This window comes from Apteryx rowi, unplaced genomic scaffold, assembly GCF_003343035.1.
Source record: "Apteryx rowi isolate R43461 unplaced genomic scaffold, aptRow1 scaffold_224, whole genome shotgun sequence".
In the NCBI taxonomy this organism is placed as follows: domain Eukaryota; kingdom Metazoa; phylum Chordata; class Aves; order Apterygiformes; family Apterygidae; genus Apteryx; species Apteryx rowi.
In genome coordinates, this window is record NW_020448575.1 from 1,193,810 (window position 1) to 1,210,414 (window position 16,605).

The 16,605-nt window shown below is 41.8% G+C and overlaps 1 protein-coding gene across 1 annotated transcript in view; it reads left to right on the top strand.

Annotated features, from left to right (window-relative positions):
• Positions 1-448: 448 nt before the first annotated feature.
• The window catches only part of WWTR1 (WW domain containing transcription regulator 1), a 34,648-nt gene continuing 18,491 nt past the window's right edge, over positions 449-16,605 (top strand). Inside the window, exon 1 of the mRNA XM_026065177.1 lies at positions 449-582. Within this exon, the coding sequence (XP_025920962.1) occupies positions 489-582 (94 nt within the window). The 5' untranslated portion in view covers positions 449-488. The remainder of the gene's footprint in view (positions 583-16,605) is intronic.

Below are 16,605 nucleotides of genomic sequence, written 5' to 3' on the forward strand. Positions count from 1 at the left end.
TGTCTTATCAAAACAGGCTGACCCAGCAAAATGACTGTATGTTGCTGCATGAGGAATGGGCATGTGTTTGAGTATATAGAAAAAGACTGGTAGAATAAGAGTAAATGACTTTTGGACAATGAAATATGTGGAGGATGAGTGTGTATTGTAGATCTTCAGTATCATAATGGAATTCACCATTCGTTCAAGTAAAAGTAATTGATTCAGCAGTAATGCATAAGGAGTTAAAATGGCAGGAGACAAGATCAGAAGAAAAGAATTTGTTCAAGGGTTAAATAAATGACAAGAAGATAGATAATTTCAAATGGATTAGGGTGAGATGAGAAGGGTAGATAAATATGAGATAAGAGAAACAATTGGGTCTTTCATGGCATTATGCCTAGCCATGTATATAATATACTTGGGTGTTTTCTGCTAATCTTGTGTTTTATCTTTCCTTTCTCAGTCACATAGAAAAAATTACAACATGGCAAGATCCTCGAAAAACTATGAACCAGCCGCTGAATCACATGAGCCACCATCCTGCAGCTACTTCCACACCAATGCCACAGAGGTCTATGGCAATGTCTCAGCCAAATCTTGGTGAGTACTGGATGTCATCTGTCTGGTGAAAATACGAAAAAATAGGAGTAGAGAGATACCTTTTATTATATAATTATATATTATTATATTTGTTTGCCAAAGTAATTTTTGCTTCAGAAACAGTAGCTCTGATTCTGTTATCAAGCCAAACAGTATGTTCTCCACTTCCTTTTTTTATTTTTTCCCTCGGTAGAGTTGGCAGCAAGGGAATTGGCACTGTTTGAGGTAAAGTTCTAAAATCTTAGGCGTTTTATTTTGGAGCCTTGATGACAAATTTTTGCCATAGCATTGAACATAGAAAAATAAACTCTTCCTGTGCTTTTTCATTCAGAGGTGCTATAAGGCCTCCGCAAGCCCACCATATTATTCTCAAAACTTACTGTGCAAAGCGCTGCTCAGATGATGTCTGCAGTCTTTCCTGTATTTGTTTAGGTCAGAGGTGGTAGCTATTCCTTCTTTTTTTCATAATTAGGTTCTGCACTGTAAGCTAGTCTATTTTAGGATAGACTTACTATAGAAAAGTCTATTTTATAGTATGAATTACCTGAAGATTTCCTCTAAATGGCATGGTTTATTCGGTGTTCCTCTTCTGCACTTCACGCTTAACTTTAAGCATCTACTAATGTTCCTCTGATTTTGCTGGATATGAGCCTTAGTGAAAAAAAAAGCCATGAATATTCTGAAGATTTTAAAGAAAAGCTGTAAGTGGAAGAAAACATTTTCATATATAATTGAGACTTACAAATCTCTTATCTTTCACTTCTGCAGTTCAAATCCTAGTAGTTTTAACTTTTCTACATCTGAAGAAAATGAGGAACAGATAGGTCAGCTTGTAGGCTCAAAATCATACAGTTAGCGCAAATAGGTAGTATTAAAAACACAAACCAGATTCCAGTTCAGGTTAATTTTTGATAGGTTGGTCTCATGATTTCATGATTATTCATTTGCAATGCAGTTCGTCAGGACTCTCTCATCACATACCAAGAAAACTTGAGTAAACTTTTGGCTACCAGTGGTCACCAATAGCAGTAATACAAAATAGCTATTTACTTTTGTCTTGAATTTATAAAAAACACCTAGGCTGTCCCCTGAGGTAAATCATACCACGTTCTTTCCTCTTGCTTTTTCCCAACAACCGTCCTGCTCGAATCTGTGCAGTACAAAGCTGTCGCTGGCCGTGTCACGTGAGTCAGCAGGCAGTAGCAGATGTGTCATGAGAGTGGATGTCTGAAGAAGAAACCTGAGTAAACTCCAAAAGGCTGGGATGCACTGCCGTGTGTCATCCTACGTGGCAAGACTAACAATTGTTCTGCGCGTGTTATTTCACACCGCAGCTGCACTTAGGTCAATCTCTTCATAGCAATTTTGAAGTAACCCAGAGGTAAGGAATAGGAGTAGGGTGTTTTTTTGTTCTTACCAGCTCCTCAGCTTATGTTGACACCTGTTATGTTCTGTACAATTAAAAAACAGAGAGGATCCTGTAAATCAGGATGGTAAGGTTTTTCCCCAGATTTGTGAGTGGAAGTGAATGAAAGCCAACTCCCATACTGAAATATTTGTACATTGAAACTTAAAGGAGGGTTTTTTCAGGATACAAAAGATTGGAAATGAAAGCCAATAATACTCTTAGGGTTTCAGTTTGAGTCTCTTCTGGAAGGGACTTTGGGTGCCCAGAAGGGACATTTCCACAGACTTCAAAATCTATCACATCAAATACAGAATATATTTCATTAAGTACCTCTCACATTTATGGATGATGTACCATGTTTTTCTTACGTATTTGTACAGCACTTAGCACAGTGAGATCTAGTCTGTGACTGAATCTCCTACGCACTAGCATACTACAAATGATATGTACAAATTTCCACTGTGTCCATGTTTATTCAATCAAGAACTATTTTATCAACACATTTTGGTGAACTCTGTGTGGTTCTGCTGTCTTTCTAAAGGGATGCTGTGACGCTTCTTTGGGAGCAAGCAAATCTGGTTACACAGTAGGGTATTGCTTTCAGCATCCTTTTATTAGATTCAGCATCACAGTCCCTCATTTTCCAGTCTATCTGAATGACCACACCAAATGGGAATACCATTTTATTTAAAAATAATGAAAAAATAATTTAATCTAGAAAGTGTTTATATGTACAGAAATGACAAGATTGTGGTAATCTGAGCAGGTTACAGTAGCCTCTGAATACTTCATGTGCCAGTTTAAACTACACGTGAGTACACTTTCCAGTGCCAAATTAGAATGTCTCTGTTTTGAAATTATCTTGGCCGAAAGGAAGGGATATACCTTTCTGGTCAGTTGTGATGTTCGCAGTGTTACTGCTGAACCTGCTTTCTTGGTGTGCTCAGACACCGAACTGAGCAGTTCGCTGGGCTGGTGGTCAGGCCTCCAAGCCAGAAGTGGTTGTGCCAACATCCTGCAGACATCACAGGAAAAATGGAAATTGGATAGCAAGTTAAACCTCCTTTCTGTCCAGAGCTGGTTCATAACTTTTTAGCAAATGAAGACTATGGCTCTGTCTGTTGCCTTAGCATTTTTCAGTACTGTAGGAATTAAAAAAAATGTAAGTTTTTCTTTTGAAGATGTGCCACCTACAAAAGAGGGATTTAAGTATTCCAGGTCTGAATTCTGGTCTGCACTTTCAATTGCTAACACATGTGTTTTCCTTGCTATGCTTCTTGTGGAGAGATGGAAAATACGGTCTGTTCTGTACAGCTTGTTGCTTTAGTTTATAACCTCCTTCCAGCTATATTTGCTGGGAAGTGTACAAAGCACTTACTGACATTCTATCAAAGGCAAATAGTGTGACTAAGTGATACCACATCCTAGTGTGCTGGTGCTCGAGACAGGAACTTACAGCGAAAGTTCACTGAAATTCATAGACATACCTTAAGAAATCTGCTGTCCTTTTTCTAAATGTTTTTTAACTGTGGTTTTATGTCATTCATTTATGAGCTAGACATCTCTGTTCTTCTATAACTTTACCAGTTTGGTTTTCTCACTAACATTTAAAGCATTGCTTTTTAAATGTTATGTGATAAAGGCATCTGAAGGCATGTCTTTCTTTGATGCATCTTGTTAAGCTGCTAGTTACATTTACATAAAACTAATATATGCGAGGCAGGTTTCTGCACTCGCTTACACAAGATCACTAACGTCAGTAAAGTTTCGTGAATGGTGAGGGAAATTTGTCTCAAATATTGAAAATATTGTTGTAGATTAGCAAATATCCAGACTTGCTCAGTCACCCTTTCTAAACACTTCACCTTTTTTTTTTTCCTAAGACAGTTAGTAGAAGGAAAGAACAATGTTAACAGGAATCTTCCAACTATACATTTTTTTCGTTGGACTGCAGCAGGGAAAATGATCAGTCTCTGAAGAAGGCTGGAAGCACTGCGTTTCTTGGCTCTTCGTAAATGCTGCATATATTCCACTTAGTTTGGTGTTGAATCTGCACATGGATCTGCTTTCTGCCTCATCTAAAAACATAAATTAGGCTTTCTCAGCTGATTGATAAAATACTGCCTAAAAAAGTAACCTGTAAGTGGGCTCCCTATCAGTTTGCTCTTATTAAAAAAACAGACCTGTGTGGTGGGAGGGGTACTGCACAGCCTGGGTCCCTGGGTCGGGGGGCCGCGCTCCGCAGACCTCCTGTAGTGCTGCTGGCGGGAGAGAGCAGCTGCGGCGCAGCCAGGCCGGTCCTCAGGCTGCTGCCTGCCTGGAGGGGCCGACCCGCTCCCCAGAAAAGCCTGGCTCCTGGTGTAGGGAAGCGGGTCCGCCTCAGCGGCGGTCACTGGTGTGAGAAGACTGCAAGGAGAGTATGGTTTTTGGCTCCGTGTACAAAAGTTTAGGGAAAAGAATTAGATCTTTACAAAATCTTGCCTTTTGCAGCAATTTTTAATTAAGTACTTCAGATGATCAGCTCCTTGTTTTGAAGTCTTTCCCTCTTCTACATTATGCAACACTCAAAAAAACCCCCTTTTTATTTTCATCCTGCTGCCTTCAAACTGTTTTAATGAGATTTCTTTTGTGATTGCACTCTTCCTTCAGTTGGTGAGCACAATCTGGCCTTCGTTTAAATGTTTTTTAAGTTTAGCAGTCTGCAAAATATTTTAATGTAAAGTAATAAAAACTTCTCATAGTATTTATATTTTCTGTATAAATCAGCTTGAATTTATATGCCTAAATTATTTAGGAGGCTTCTAAGAAAAAAATAGACTCTGGGTGCAAAAAACTTGGCCTTCTCGGTAAAGTGGCGTGCCTCATTATACAGTCAGCTGTAGAATTAAGGCCATAAAACAAATACTGGTTGGATTTGCAATGAATGGCTATTCAGTGCCTATCCATGTCTTAAGTACCTTGTTAGATTTTTTCAATCCTCCTTCCAAAGATGATTAGAATGGATGATTATAGAATTTCACTGATGAATCACAGCAATTGCTGTTGTTTAATCACTTTCTCAAAACTGACAAGGATTCTCTTAACAAATTATTTAAAAGCTTTTAAAGCTACGCTTTATTTCTTCTGCTGAACAAGAGCTTCAGGTGTTCAAGGTTTGTTTCTCTTTAAGCTCTCCTTTCCTGCTTAAGGCACGAATTTACATCTTTCTCATGTAACGTTGCCGGTGCACTCTGAAACTGCATGGACTGCCGGTGCATTTGAGGGACTTTGGCAGGCTGGCAGAGGAATTCAGAAATGCTTTGGCTCCGCTGTGGCCTGCAGGACCCCTCTGTTCCTCTGCGCCTGTTGGGCTTGGCCCCGTGGTTACGTGCTGTTGTTCAGCCGCGTGTGGGGCCTGCGGAGTGACGGCTCCGCAGTGAAACCTCCGCAGCCTCAGCTGACCGTTCCTCAGGCCCTCCGTTTCCCCTGCAAACGTCATGTGCATTCGTAGTCCAGCACTTGCAGATCCAGCGCTGTGCGTCGTCTTCCTCCTTCACGCTGTCTTTTAAGAGAAAATCAGTTCTTCCTCTTTTGTATGTCTGGAGTAATTCCCAGTGAAAGTTAACTTGTGATGTTCAGTGACAACTGCTGCGTCCTCCTTTTTCTATGTAACTCGCAGCAAGGAAGTCAGCGTAAGAACTGCCAGCCACGCGAGTCGGTGGTGCTGGGCGCCAGGGAGCACCTTACGCTCACACGGAGGGTAGGAGATTTTGGACAAGGAGCCCTGACAAGGCAATGAAAGTGTGTGGAGTAGTTTCACAGAGGGGTGAGGAACCGTGGTGCTCTCATTCACGCATTTCCACTTTGAAGCGTAGCACTGTTGCGTCTCTGATAAAGACTTAAGGGTATAAGGCAGCAAGATGTAAAGGGAGAAGCAGTATCTCTCCCTGAGTCAGCTGATAAGCTCACGAGAAGCAGACAGACTTTGCCAGGCCCAGTTATTCCAGGTCCTCTCCAAGTGACCAGCCGTGTGTTAAGTCGTGCCCTCAGTTCGGTGGTTGGAGAGTTTTTGGCCCTCTGCCACTTTGTAAAATGCCTTTGAGTTTATTTGGGAGTGGATAGGGACTTTCAGTCTAACTAGGTACTGTGGTTAAATGCGTGTTCGGTGTAACTGGATTCAGGGAATTCAACCCGGCTGGACGTCCCCGGTGCTTCCTCCGGTGCCGTCAGCTTTGCCTCTCTCTTCACTGTTCGTAGTCCAGCATCGGCAGTAGCAGAAATGGGGTTTCTACCTGACTTCTCGACTTGGCGTTTTCCACTTCTGGCATGGAGAGAGCTTGGATGCCTCAGCAGTCTTTGCCTGGAGATGTGACTGATGGGTGCAAGTGCTCTTGAAAGCTGCTGTCACGTGTGAGCTGGCTGTCAGGGAAGAAGTGCCACGGAGATGAAGCAGAGCGCCCCAAAGCAGAGCTGTGTTTGAGCAGATCCCACGCCTCATGCGTTAGTGCTGAGCCATCTTCTCTTGCCCTTGTCTTCCCTGTCCTGTTTCTTCTTCATGATATACTGTGGTTGATAACTTGTTAAGTTAGTAATTTGTTAATTACTATCTTAGTGTACATGGTCTCTGGGCCCAGCTAATCCTGTCTTAAGGAAACGTACTTGGATCACTCTTAATTCTCAACACGGACATAATACCTCTTAACCGTACGTTCTCTTAGGTTCTGTAAAGATGAATTCATCAATACGTACATTTGCAGCAAAAAAATGAAAATAGTGTAAAGATACTTAAAATTGTAATTCCTGAGTTTTCCAGTTTTCTCATAGTCCATTTGTATCTGGAGCAGACCGTTTAATCTGCCTGTGCTGCTGCTTTTTTAACAGTTATGTGCTAGTGGCATCCTCATAGGAGTATTATAAGAAACTGAGAACTCACGCAAATGTACTGAATCGAGGGGCAGCTGCTGAAAGGTGAGCAGCAATGTTACGAGCTTACAAAGGCCAGGTGCCTGCTCTGGGGTAGGGAGGAGAACTGGACGAGTTCCCACACAGTGCTGAGGACTGGGGCCTTGCAAAATTTAAGGTCGTAGCATCACCGAATACTTCATGTGGGAGGGGGCCTCAGGCCTTGCCCACCCTTGCTCACACAGGGTCAGCTGTGAGATCAGATGAGGTTGCTCAGGGCTTAACCTGCCACATCTTGAAAACCTCCGCGACAGATCAGAGGATCCTGGTGCAATTCTTTTCACACTTTTACCAGATAGGAGGCTGGCATTGTAAAAAAGTAGGTGCTATATCATGAACGCTAGATGGTGGAATTTCAGAATGTGTAATACAAATTTAAGAAGAGAGAATAATTTCTGGCAGAGGGAGAAGGGTGGTGCATACACTTTTGTTTCCACTTGATAATGTCTTTCACCTGATTAGATCATGTTTAAATACAGAGTATAAGAAAAATAGAACTTCATGGCACATCTGTGGTAGAAGCTAGTAATATTATCTCCCTTTTACAAGTAATTCAGTCATAAATCAATGGAGATCCTGATTTTAATCTCTTTGGGGTCAGTGTGTGCATTGATGCTAACAGTTCAGTCATATTAACTCATGGTGTTAAACTGCAGGCGAAGAATCATTTGATTTTTTTCTACCAAAGAAGCTAAAGCTCCTTCCATTAGAAGCTTACTCCTTTATCAAGATTTACCAGCAAGCATGAGCCAAGTGATTAGAGGAAGCTAGCTTTAGCAATTAAATACACTGGTTCTAGATGGTGAAAGACATTATATATTAAACAATAGAATTTAACATGAAGAGCACCTTACACTGACAGCTGTTTGTGTTACAGAAATTCATCTGTGAATCTGAAAAGCTTAGCCTTCAGCTATATTGCTCAGGGTAATTTAATTGGTTCTGGACATGACTTAGGGTTATGGCACTTTGCACCTGCTTTCATTTTTTTAATCAGCCAGGAAATCCAACCAATAAAAAGTTGCAGTAATCCTGTCTAAGAGCAATAAACACATGAACCAAAGTTTCCATATCCTGCCATGATAAAAGAGGTGTAGCCGCTATTGTTTGAAGATGATAAAATGCAGTTTTGGTTGCAGTGTCAAAGTGAGTCCCTGGAGATAAGACCACACAAACTCCCAAGGTGTTTAAAAATAGGCCATATGTGTTTTAGTGATAACTAACATTCATGGAATGGTCTAAACTTTGTGAGACTTGATTTGCTCTGGCTGGAATTTTGGGTAGAAATACATAATACTGAGAGGGACACATTTTTCCCCACCTGTAACCCATATCCATACACCACTTGCACAGTGGATAGGCTTCCTGTTACAGGTCATTTTTAATTACTGGATATCCTGAAAGGAGCTGACACAATTCAGATGTGGTCAATGTGAATAATTTTGGGACCTGTTTCTGGTAAATGAAATCAGACTTATAGGAGAGCTGGAACCAGTGGAGAAAATCTGCACGTTCTGTGAGAATGAGGGTTTTACCACACAGCTTTGGGAAAGAATGTATTTTGATTATCTGCAATTGAAATCTCCGAGAAGTAATTTATGAGGTAGATTTCAAATTGAGTAATTTATTCATGTTTTAAGGGCAGTCAGTATCAGCTGTAGAGACTAACAGGAATTAACTTCAGTAGCAGGCAGATTAAATCCAGATGTCTCCAAGAACACCTTTAAACCAGCAACTTACTGTCTAGTAAATCTGAAATATTAAAGGTTGATGTGTTCAGAAGAGATGTTGGTATTTTTTCAAAATCTGGTAATTTTTAATTGCAAAGAAGTTCCTGTTGGTGTGTTTCCCTTCAAGGTTAACAATCCAAGCATGTGTTAGCCCGAGAGTGGAATGTCGTTTGCATAGTTTCCAAGTGAATGAAATGCAAAAGCTAAAGATTCCACAAAACAATTTAAAGTAAACAACATGTAATAATTATTTTAAATAATAATGGTCATCGGTAATTGGTCATTAGCATTTAAGCTGTCGCTCCAGTCAGGCAGCTCCCACTGTTACTTGTTCATTGTTATTTATTCAGATATTCTTAAAAGGAAGAGATCTAAGTGCGTACAGAGTAAATCTCTAATCTTTTAAACCATTTTCTGCTAATTCATAGCTTTGATGCTGCACCTGCAGGGTTTTTTTAGCTTGAAGCATTGAAGACAGGAAACTTTAGTTAAATGTGCATATCATAGAACTTACCAGTTGAAACTGTTGAGAAATTTCTGTATAGCTATTTTCAGCCCAGAAATCTGAATAAAGGACTCTCTGTGCACTGGGATAGTACAACTTTTTGGTTTAATACTTTACAGATTTTTGGAACAAAATGCACCCGAACTGAAAAGCAGCATTTTTTGCTGACCTTGTTGGAAGGCTAATGCTGTTTCTGGGAAATAAGTGAAACAAGCAGTTCTTTGTTGGCAGAAGCAGAGAGAGAGAGAAGGAGGGGAGCCTGGTCTTTTTTTCTTCACAATGTCGTGACTAAGTCAAAACTGTAATATGGCTGTTTTGTTTTGTTTTGTTTTTTAAACCTCTATAGACATGTGTTTTTCATCAGACTGTGCTGCGTGACACCTGATGCTGGCCAGTTCCTATGAATTAGGCACTGGACTGCCTATAGACAGAGTAGAGAAAAAGACCCACAGCTGCACCCAGACACTTCTGACACTAAAATAATAAAAGCTGGTACAATCAGTTCAGCACGTATGTCAGAAACAATTTACACCTGCGTGTTTTGGCTTCTGCAACCTGCAGATCCTCTTGCCCACAGAATAATCCTTGCTTAGTATATATTCGTCAAAGTAATCAACAGAAAGGTCTCCTACAATATTATAAAACCTAATTCACTAGAATATTATTACTTTAAAAGCAAAGAAAAGCAATAAAAAATTCATTGCTTGTCTAACTGCTAAAAGAAATTTACATGGGTCCAACTTGAGAGGTGAACTAAATGGTGGTAATTCCATGGACTGTAAAACTGTAATGAGACTGGCTGCACACTCTAGGTTTTGATCTTAGCTCCACATTTTTATTCGCTTTCATTTGAGCTGAAAAATTGTGCAACAGCTGTTCATTGAAGAGGCTTGCTTCATTTTGCAAAACAAATTTGTTTCCTACAAGAGAACTGAATTATAAATGCCACCTTGAATCTGTCTGCTAGAAGGATGAATGCTTTTCAGTTGCTAAGTCCCATCTTATCTCCTTTACTATACAGAGGTGAGTTTGAGCTTTTGGGGTTTTCCGTTTGTTTGCAGAACCTTAGAAATGTTCCAAGGGGAGTGCCAAACCCTGTCTGGTGAATTTGAGCTTACTGAAGATCGGTTGCCTTTTCTTAGTTACATTTGGACCTCTCAGAAGCAGCCCTCATGTCTTAAGGTTCCCCCGAAAAACAGGCTGAAAAGAATTGTTAAAGCATCACCAATTTGTTGGTTGAGTGTCACTGAACTGAAGTTGGCATTCGTACTGGGTAGTCTAGTTGGAACACGAACAGCAGGTTTTTCTTTCTAACCCAAATTCTGTTATGCTCCTCATAGCATTCAAATATAAATTCGGAATTCAAATATAAATAATAGCAAGCATTAATAAAATCAAGTAAATATGACAACAAATGTACCATATGATTATATCATAAGGAACAGACTTTGCAGAATGTCACTGTTCTGTAAAGTTGCTCACTTCCCTTTGACTTCGCTGGGCTCCTTCAGACCTTCAGTGACACAGTGATATCAGCTGTGTACCAAAAAAGTCTTACTGTGACGTGTTTGACTCTATGGCTCAGTCGAGAATGGTAATAGAGAATCAGTAACAGTTTGGGGTAGTTCCAGGAGAAGTACAGTAACAAACCCAGTTAGGTAAAAGACTACTCAAAATAAACTTAGATATGTAGCACAGGGATAGTTTTGCATTATTGCGATTCTTTTCATTCCAAATAGTCTATTTAAAGATCCACTATTAATTTGAAAACTAGGCTATACCAGCCATATCAAACATCCTTAAAGGTGTTCCAGGCAGTATATTTGTTTCCCTCTGCATGTTTTCGTAGCTCTATCTTTAGGAAAAGCTACCTACCTTCTACCCCCAAAATATTTTTCTTTCTTGTTGTTTGAAGAACTCACACAGTAAAAAGGGGAAAGCAGTGATAACTCTTGGTCCTGTAAAAACTATATGATCATACCCTTCCACACCTCTTCTGAGGAGGCTAGATTTCTGCCTGGATGCTGGTTTTTGCCCAAATAGATACCTTGACAGGATAAGAACTAACTGGAAGCACTAATATGGTGTTGTGCACACAAAGAACAAGTGGAGGGGAGTGGGGGGAGAGAAAAAAGGGAGATCATTTTAGTGATCAAAAGTATTGGCACAACTGTATTTATATCATACAAGTGTGACCATAGCTTTTAATGGTATTGATTCTGTTAAAAACAAAAAATCTGGAAAGATGCAGGTAGTTATCTATGAAAGGATTCATTACCAATTACTGTATAAACTAGAGTTTAATAATAGCAAGAATCAAATATTCTATTGAGATGTACTTTTGGAATTGTCCTGTCCAGGGTAATGTTTAATCTGTGTGGATTTGTAAACCTCAATGTCAATTTTGCTAGCATAGATTTGGTAAAAGTATATAATGATGTTCAACAAAAAACAGGTCAGAAAAAAGGCTGCCAACAAATCTGAACTTTGTATTTAATTTATTTTGTGGACAGTCCAGCCATACTAAATATATCATTCCAGGACTAATATGTTGGGAATTTACATGATTTTTTTTTTGCCACAGTGAAAGAAGATGATCATATTTTTTGTCATAAGATATCAAGAAGCATACATAGGACCAATGTGAGCAGACCCTTTGACTTTACAGGGTATAAAGATGTCTTCTATAATAAAGATTTGTTTGGCAAGAAGTAATTTTTCATATGTAGCAAAGCACAAATCATTCACTAGTATTTTGGTTTATTTCCACATGTACCTTGGCATAGTCTCCCCATGCAGTCAGAAAGTTTTAGGTATTAGACAACATCTACAATCTCCTCTCCAGCAGAGAAGCTAGCTCAGTGGAGCTATAGTATGTCCAGATGTCCTCAGGTGTGGCTTCCTTTTTCACCCAAACTTTAATCGGTTATAATATAAGGATTTTTTTTTTTTTTTACATTTGTTTGGAATTACTAGTTTCTGGCATCCTGTTTGAAAGGTACTGAAAAGTGCATCAGATCAGTTGTACTACATATGAATAGGCAGCCCAGCACTTTACAGAAGCATTTCGTTTACTTTACAAGTGCTATGCAGTCACTGTGCTCTTGTGCAGTAGGACTGTAATTTCCAAAAGCCGTGGATGGACTTACTGCACATTTGCTATTAATTGAACTACCATGCATGGTAAACTCCAGATTGCTGGATTTGCTCTATATACTCAGATGCTCTGTGCAGCACTTGCACAGATTTTTGCCAAGCATCTCAAAGCTTTGTATCCAGCTACCTTCCTAATGGAATTGTTCAGTTCGTCCAAAAGTCCCTTTTCCCCTTTCTTTGTCAGAACTCCAGTGGCAAATCCTTTTGGTTGCGGCTGGTGCAGCAGTACTGTCTTAGGTTTTCTGAAGCACCATTCAGTAGCTTTAATGCTCTGCAAAACTGTAAGATTTCTGGGCTGTTAGCTCATATATGAGAAATAAGTGGGCTGTAGGTTTTGCATTAGCGCTACCAATGCCTGTCTCTGGCTTTGTTTCCCGTGGCTCGGTCTGCTACATCGCCGCATTTCCCTACAATGCATCATCTGTCTCAAGTTGCCACTAGGTTTGCAGGCAACCTGGAAAGATCATTCATCACTGGTAGACGTTCTTCATGTTTTTTGACCTGGACATTTCTTTAGGTCTTCTGATTTTCTCAGGTTAGGTCAGAATTTCTCAGAAATCAATAGCTGTTGATGTAGGAAACTTCCATTTTCAGTATAAGCCTGTCTACATTCAGCTAGTATAGTCATCTCTCTTGTTATCTTAGGAGCATCATGCAGTGAACCGCAAATCTGAAATTGTGTGAAGATCCAGCCCAGGTGTGGTATGATCCTCTCAAAGCTGGTGCTATTATGATTACACAAAATGAAGTGGATGTCTCTGTGCTGCAGTCCATGAGTTGAAGGAGGCTTAGCTTGGGGATCAGACAACCTGTGCCTCTGAAGGACCAAAGTGCCTCTGGAGAAGTCACGTAGAGTGGCACGCTGGCATGTCTGTGCTGTACTGCCCAGAACTGCCAGTTCTGGGAGCACATTGCAGAGATGCTTTGGTGTGTTGCATGCTTTCCACAAAGTCCAGAAGGATTTATGAGCATAGGCTTTGCATGACCTACATTACCTACAGGTAATACAGTTGCTTATGGACCCTGATTGGCCCTGGGTCCAGCACAGGACTAATCCAGATCTGTTAGATACAACTAGTATTGATCTGCATAAATAATAAAACTCATCTACGCTCTGAATAATACGTTGTTACTTTCAAATTTGACTGTTTCACTCCTGGCCTGTCTGGAGAACATCAATGCTGGATGCCGTTCTTAGTGCCACAAGGAAGAACGCTTCTCTTAGGTAAATCAGGAGCACATGGACCAGAGCGTCTTTGGCTTGCTTAATATCAAAAGTACTGTAATTGCTTGTGCAGATGCAAACCTCTTCATTGAAAATGACAACACTCAGAGTTGCCCAAGAGTGTCTGTGGCACCGAAATCTTAAAGTGGTTCTGTTTCTCACAGTCTTTGACTGTTGTGTACAGTCTGGGCATCTTTACCACTCCCTCCTATATTCCAGCGTCTGTAGGACTGCAGATTGGGACGGGCTGTTCTGCACAGGACTTGTTCCACTTGCCATAGCATATGAAGGGCTGGTACAGAAAAGCCCTAAAATTTAAGACCTTAACTAAAGGCTTGCTCATAACAATGTATAGCGCCTTTCAGTGGAATCAATGCAAAAGAGTACATACAAATCTACCATGATTTAATTACCATTCAGCTAGTTCCTGGACTCAGCTGTTTTATTACAGTACATATAACATTTTGACCCTTAGGATATATTTTTAGAGCAGCTGAATGCAGCAGTTGCTGTGGGAAGTGCTGCAGAATGTCCCATAGTATCCTATGTTGTATGCTAGATTTTGGGTTCATTTTGTCTTCTAGTTAATGGATATATATAAAAAAGAACTGCCTAACACAGTCTCATATTTTATACTATTTTTATTTCCTGAAAATATTTGTGCTAGATTGAGATTACCTGAACGTGCATTATGTATGCATGTACATACATAAAAACTAGTTTTGACTTCACAAAAGTAGACCACATATGTACTGAATCTGCTTGTGGGACATCACTGTGATTGCACTCAAGAATAATTCAAGTGGAATGATGCTATTTTACAGTTGGTGAAATCAAAATTTTGGCCTTCACGTTTGTGTATTTATGAACTGGTTTTGAATGATTAAAAAAATGGTTTTATTGCCATATCAGGTTAATGCTCCATTTTAAATTAGACTTTATCAGTAAGCATGTTTTAGCAGATACCATGACAAAACTATCTGTACTTGTTTGAAAGCACAGTAAAAGCAGACACGTGGCTCCTCTATACTTGATTTTTCTGAGCCTAAAGCGTTTAGGCTGCTGCGAAGGAAAGTGCCTGGCATTCACACTGAATGGAGAGTTACCTGCATCCCATTTTTTTCTAAAGCAGTGTATGCTGGAGAAAAATGTGGTGTCAGCAGGCTCAGACGCCCCTCAGTTGGTTTCTATCTCCGCCTCATACCTCAGTGCTCCTGTCAAAGGCCGTTCCAGCTGGTGGCGGTTTTGAACAGAGCCGTTTCTCTGGACCTGTGTCCAAAGGCCTTGGATGTACGGAGCGCTGCGGAGAAGGAGAGCGGAGCCGGTCGGTGCGGGTGGTGGAGCTGGCTCCTGCCGCCCCATGCCCTTCTGTGCATCGCCGGCACTGAGGCCACCTGCAAAACTGTCCCCTAGCTATGTCTTCACCAAAGCGAGAGGATGTAAATCGCTTTTTCTAGACATAGAATGGATTTTTGTCATTTCTTAGCAGTATGATCGCACGCTGACACACTTTGCTTGTGGGTGTGCTGTAGTTTCTGTGCCCCGACATCAGGCAGGGGAGAGTTTACTTCACCGGCTGTGCTGAGCCTCCTGCAGCTCCTCGACAGCATCTACCCAGGGGTAGTGCTGCTTGAAAGAAGAGCGAGTTTTGCCTCCTAGATTTAGAGTTGACCGGACCAAAACATGCTGCCGTCCCCACGAGAAGAAACGGCTTGGAGAGGTCTTGGGATCAGCATCCCTCGGCGTTTCGGTGCTGTCCCCGCACCGGCGGCTGTAGTTCTGCCTGTGGCGCAGCGTGGGGACCGGTCAGCGGCTGAGGAGCAGCAGCACGCGCTCTCTACGGAGCTCAACGCGGCAAAGGCAACGGATCGCTCCACGACAAACCGCCTGGCTCAGGCCCCAGCCCTGAGCATGCCCCGGACACGCTGCTTGGGCTGCAAGTCTGCACCTAGCTGTGCCCGGTTCTGTCATTTGCACGTGCTGCTTGGATGAAAACCGCTCTCTTAAGGAGAGCTTGCTGTGTTGCGGCGATCCTCCCGCCAGCACGGACCCGGAGCGCGGCTGCCCTGTCTCTCAGCCCCGGCACCCGGAGATCTAAGCGTGTGCTTGCGCACGACAGGAGTTAAATACCTGCTGAAGTGTTTATGGCCTGAAAACGTTAACACCAGTTTTACATTGATATAATTTATGTAATTTTACTTACAATATTATTTATTTTAGCGTGAATGAGAAGAGACTAGACCCACTGTGTCTTAAGGTGTGGTTGCGGATACTGTTTTCCTGCGAGGAGGGTGGTGTGGTTCCTGCCCCGGCCCCCATCGCCGCCGTTCCCCTCGGCACTGCGGGCTTCAGCCTCTCGGGGTTTTGCCGCTAGTCGGTGCCGACATCGTCAGTTGCCTGCTGACTGCAGCCAGCTTCTCCTTCCCACCTGCGGGTCTGGGTTGGTTCAGCACAAGCTTTTTCATGGCTACCCAGTGCCTTTGGCTGGGAACTGATCTCCTCCTTTTCCCCAGGCATTTTTTAGCTTGCATGTGGCCACAAAAATGCTTGTCAGCCCCGTAAAGAGGCAGCATGTGGGCAGGAGCAAGCAGCTGGGTGTGGAAGAACAGTAACAGGCCGTGCTCCGGTTTCATGTCATCAGTTGTGCGGATACAGCTGCTTCTGGACCACGCGGAAAAGGAATCGGCGGAAGGGTTATGTTACTGCAGGGCTGCGCTCGGATTACTTCTTGAGCTGGATTTGCCACTGAAGCTAAAATACGCAGCTGCACTCTCAGATCGTGGTTTCACAGTCTTTAATTACTGGAGCTGCGCGGTGCTGGGTCACCCGGAGAACAAATTCGATTCAGATCGGATGTGAGCGCGTGTAAACACTTCTGCCGAGTAGGACGGGGCAAAGTTGATGCTTGCCCAGTGCCCGTGTCCCTGCCGTATTCCTGTTGTGACAGGACGACAACACGCGATTAGGCCGCTCGGAAAATTTTAACTTGGAACTGGCAGAGTGAGTTAACTCCAGATCAGCATTTTGCATCGTAGGGTATCATATATTTGATCCAGGC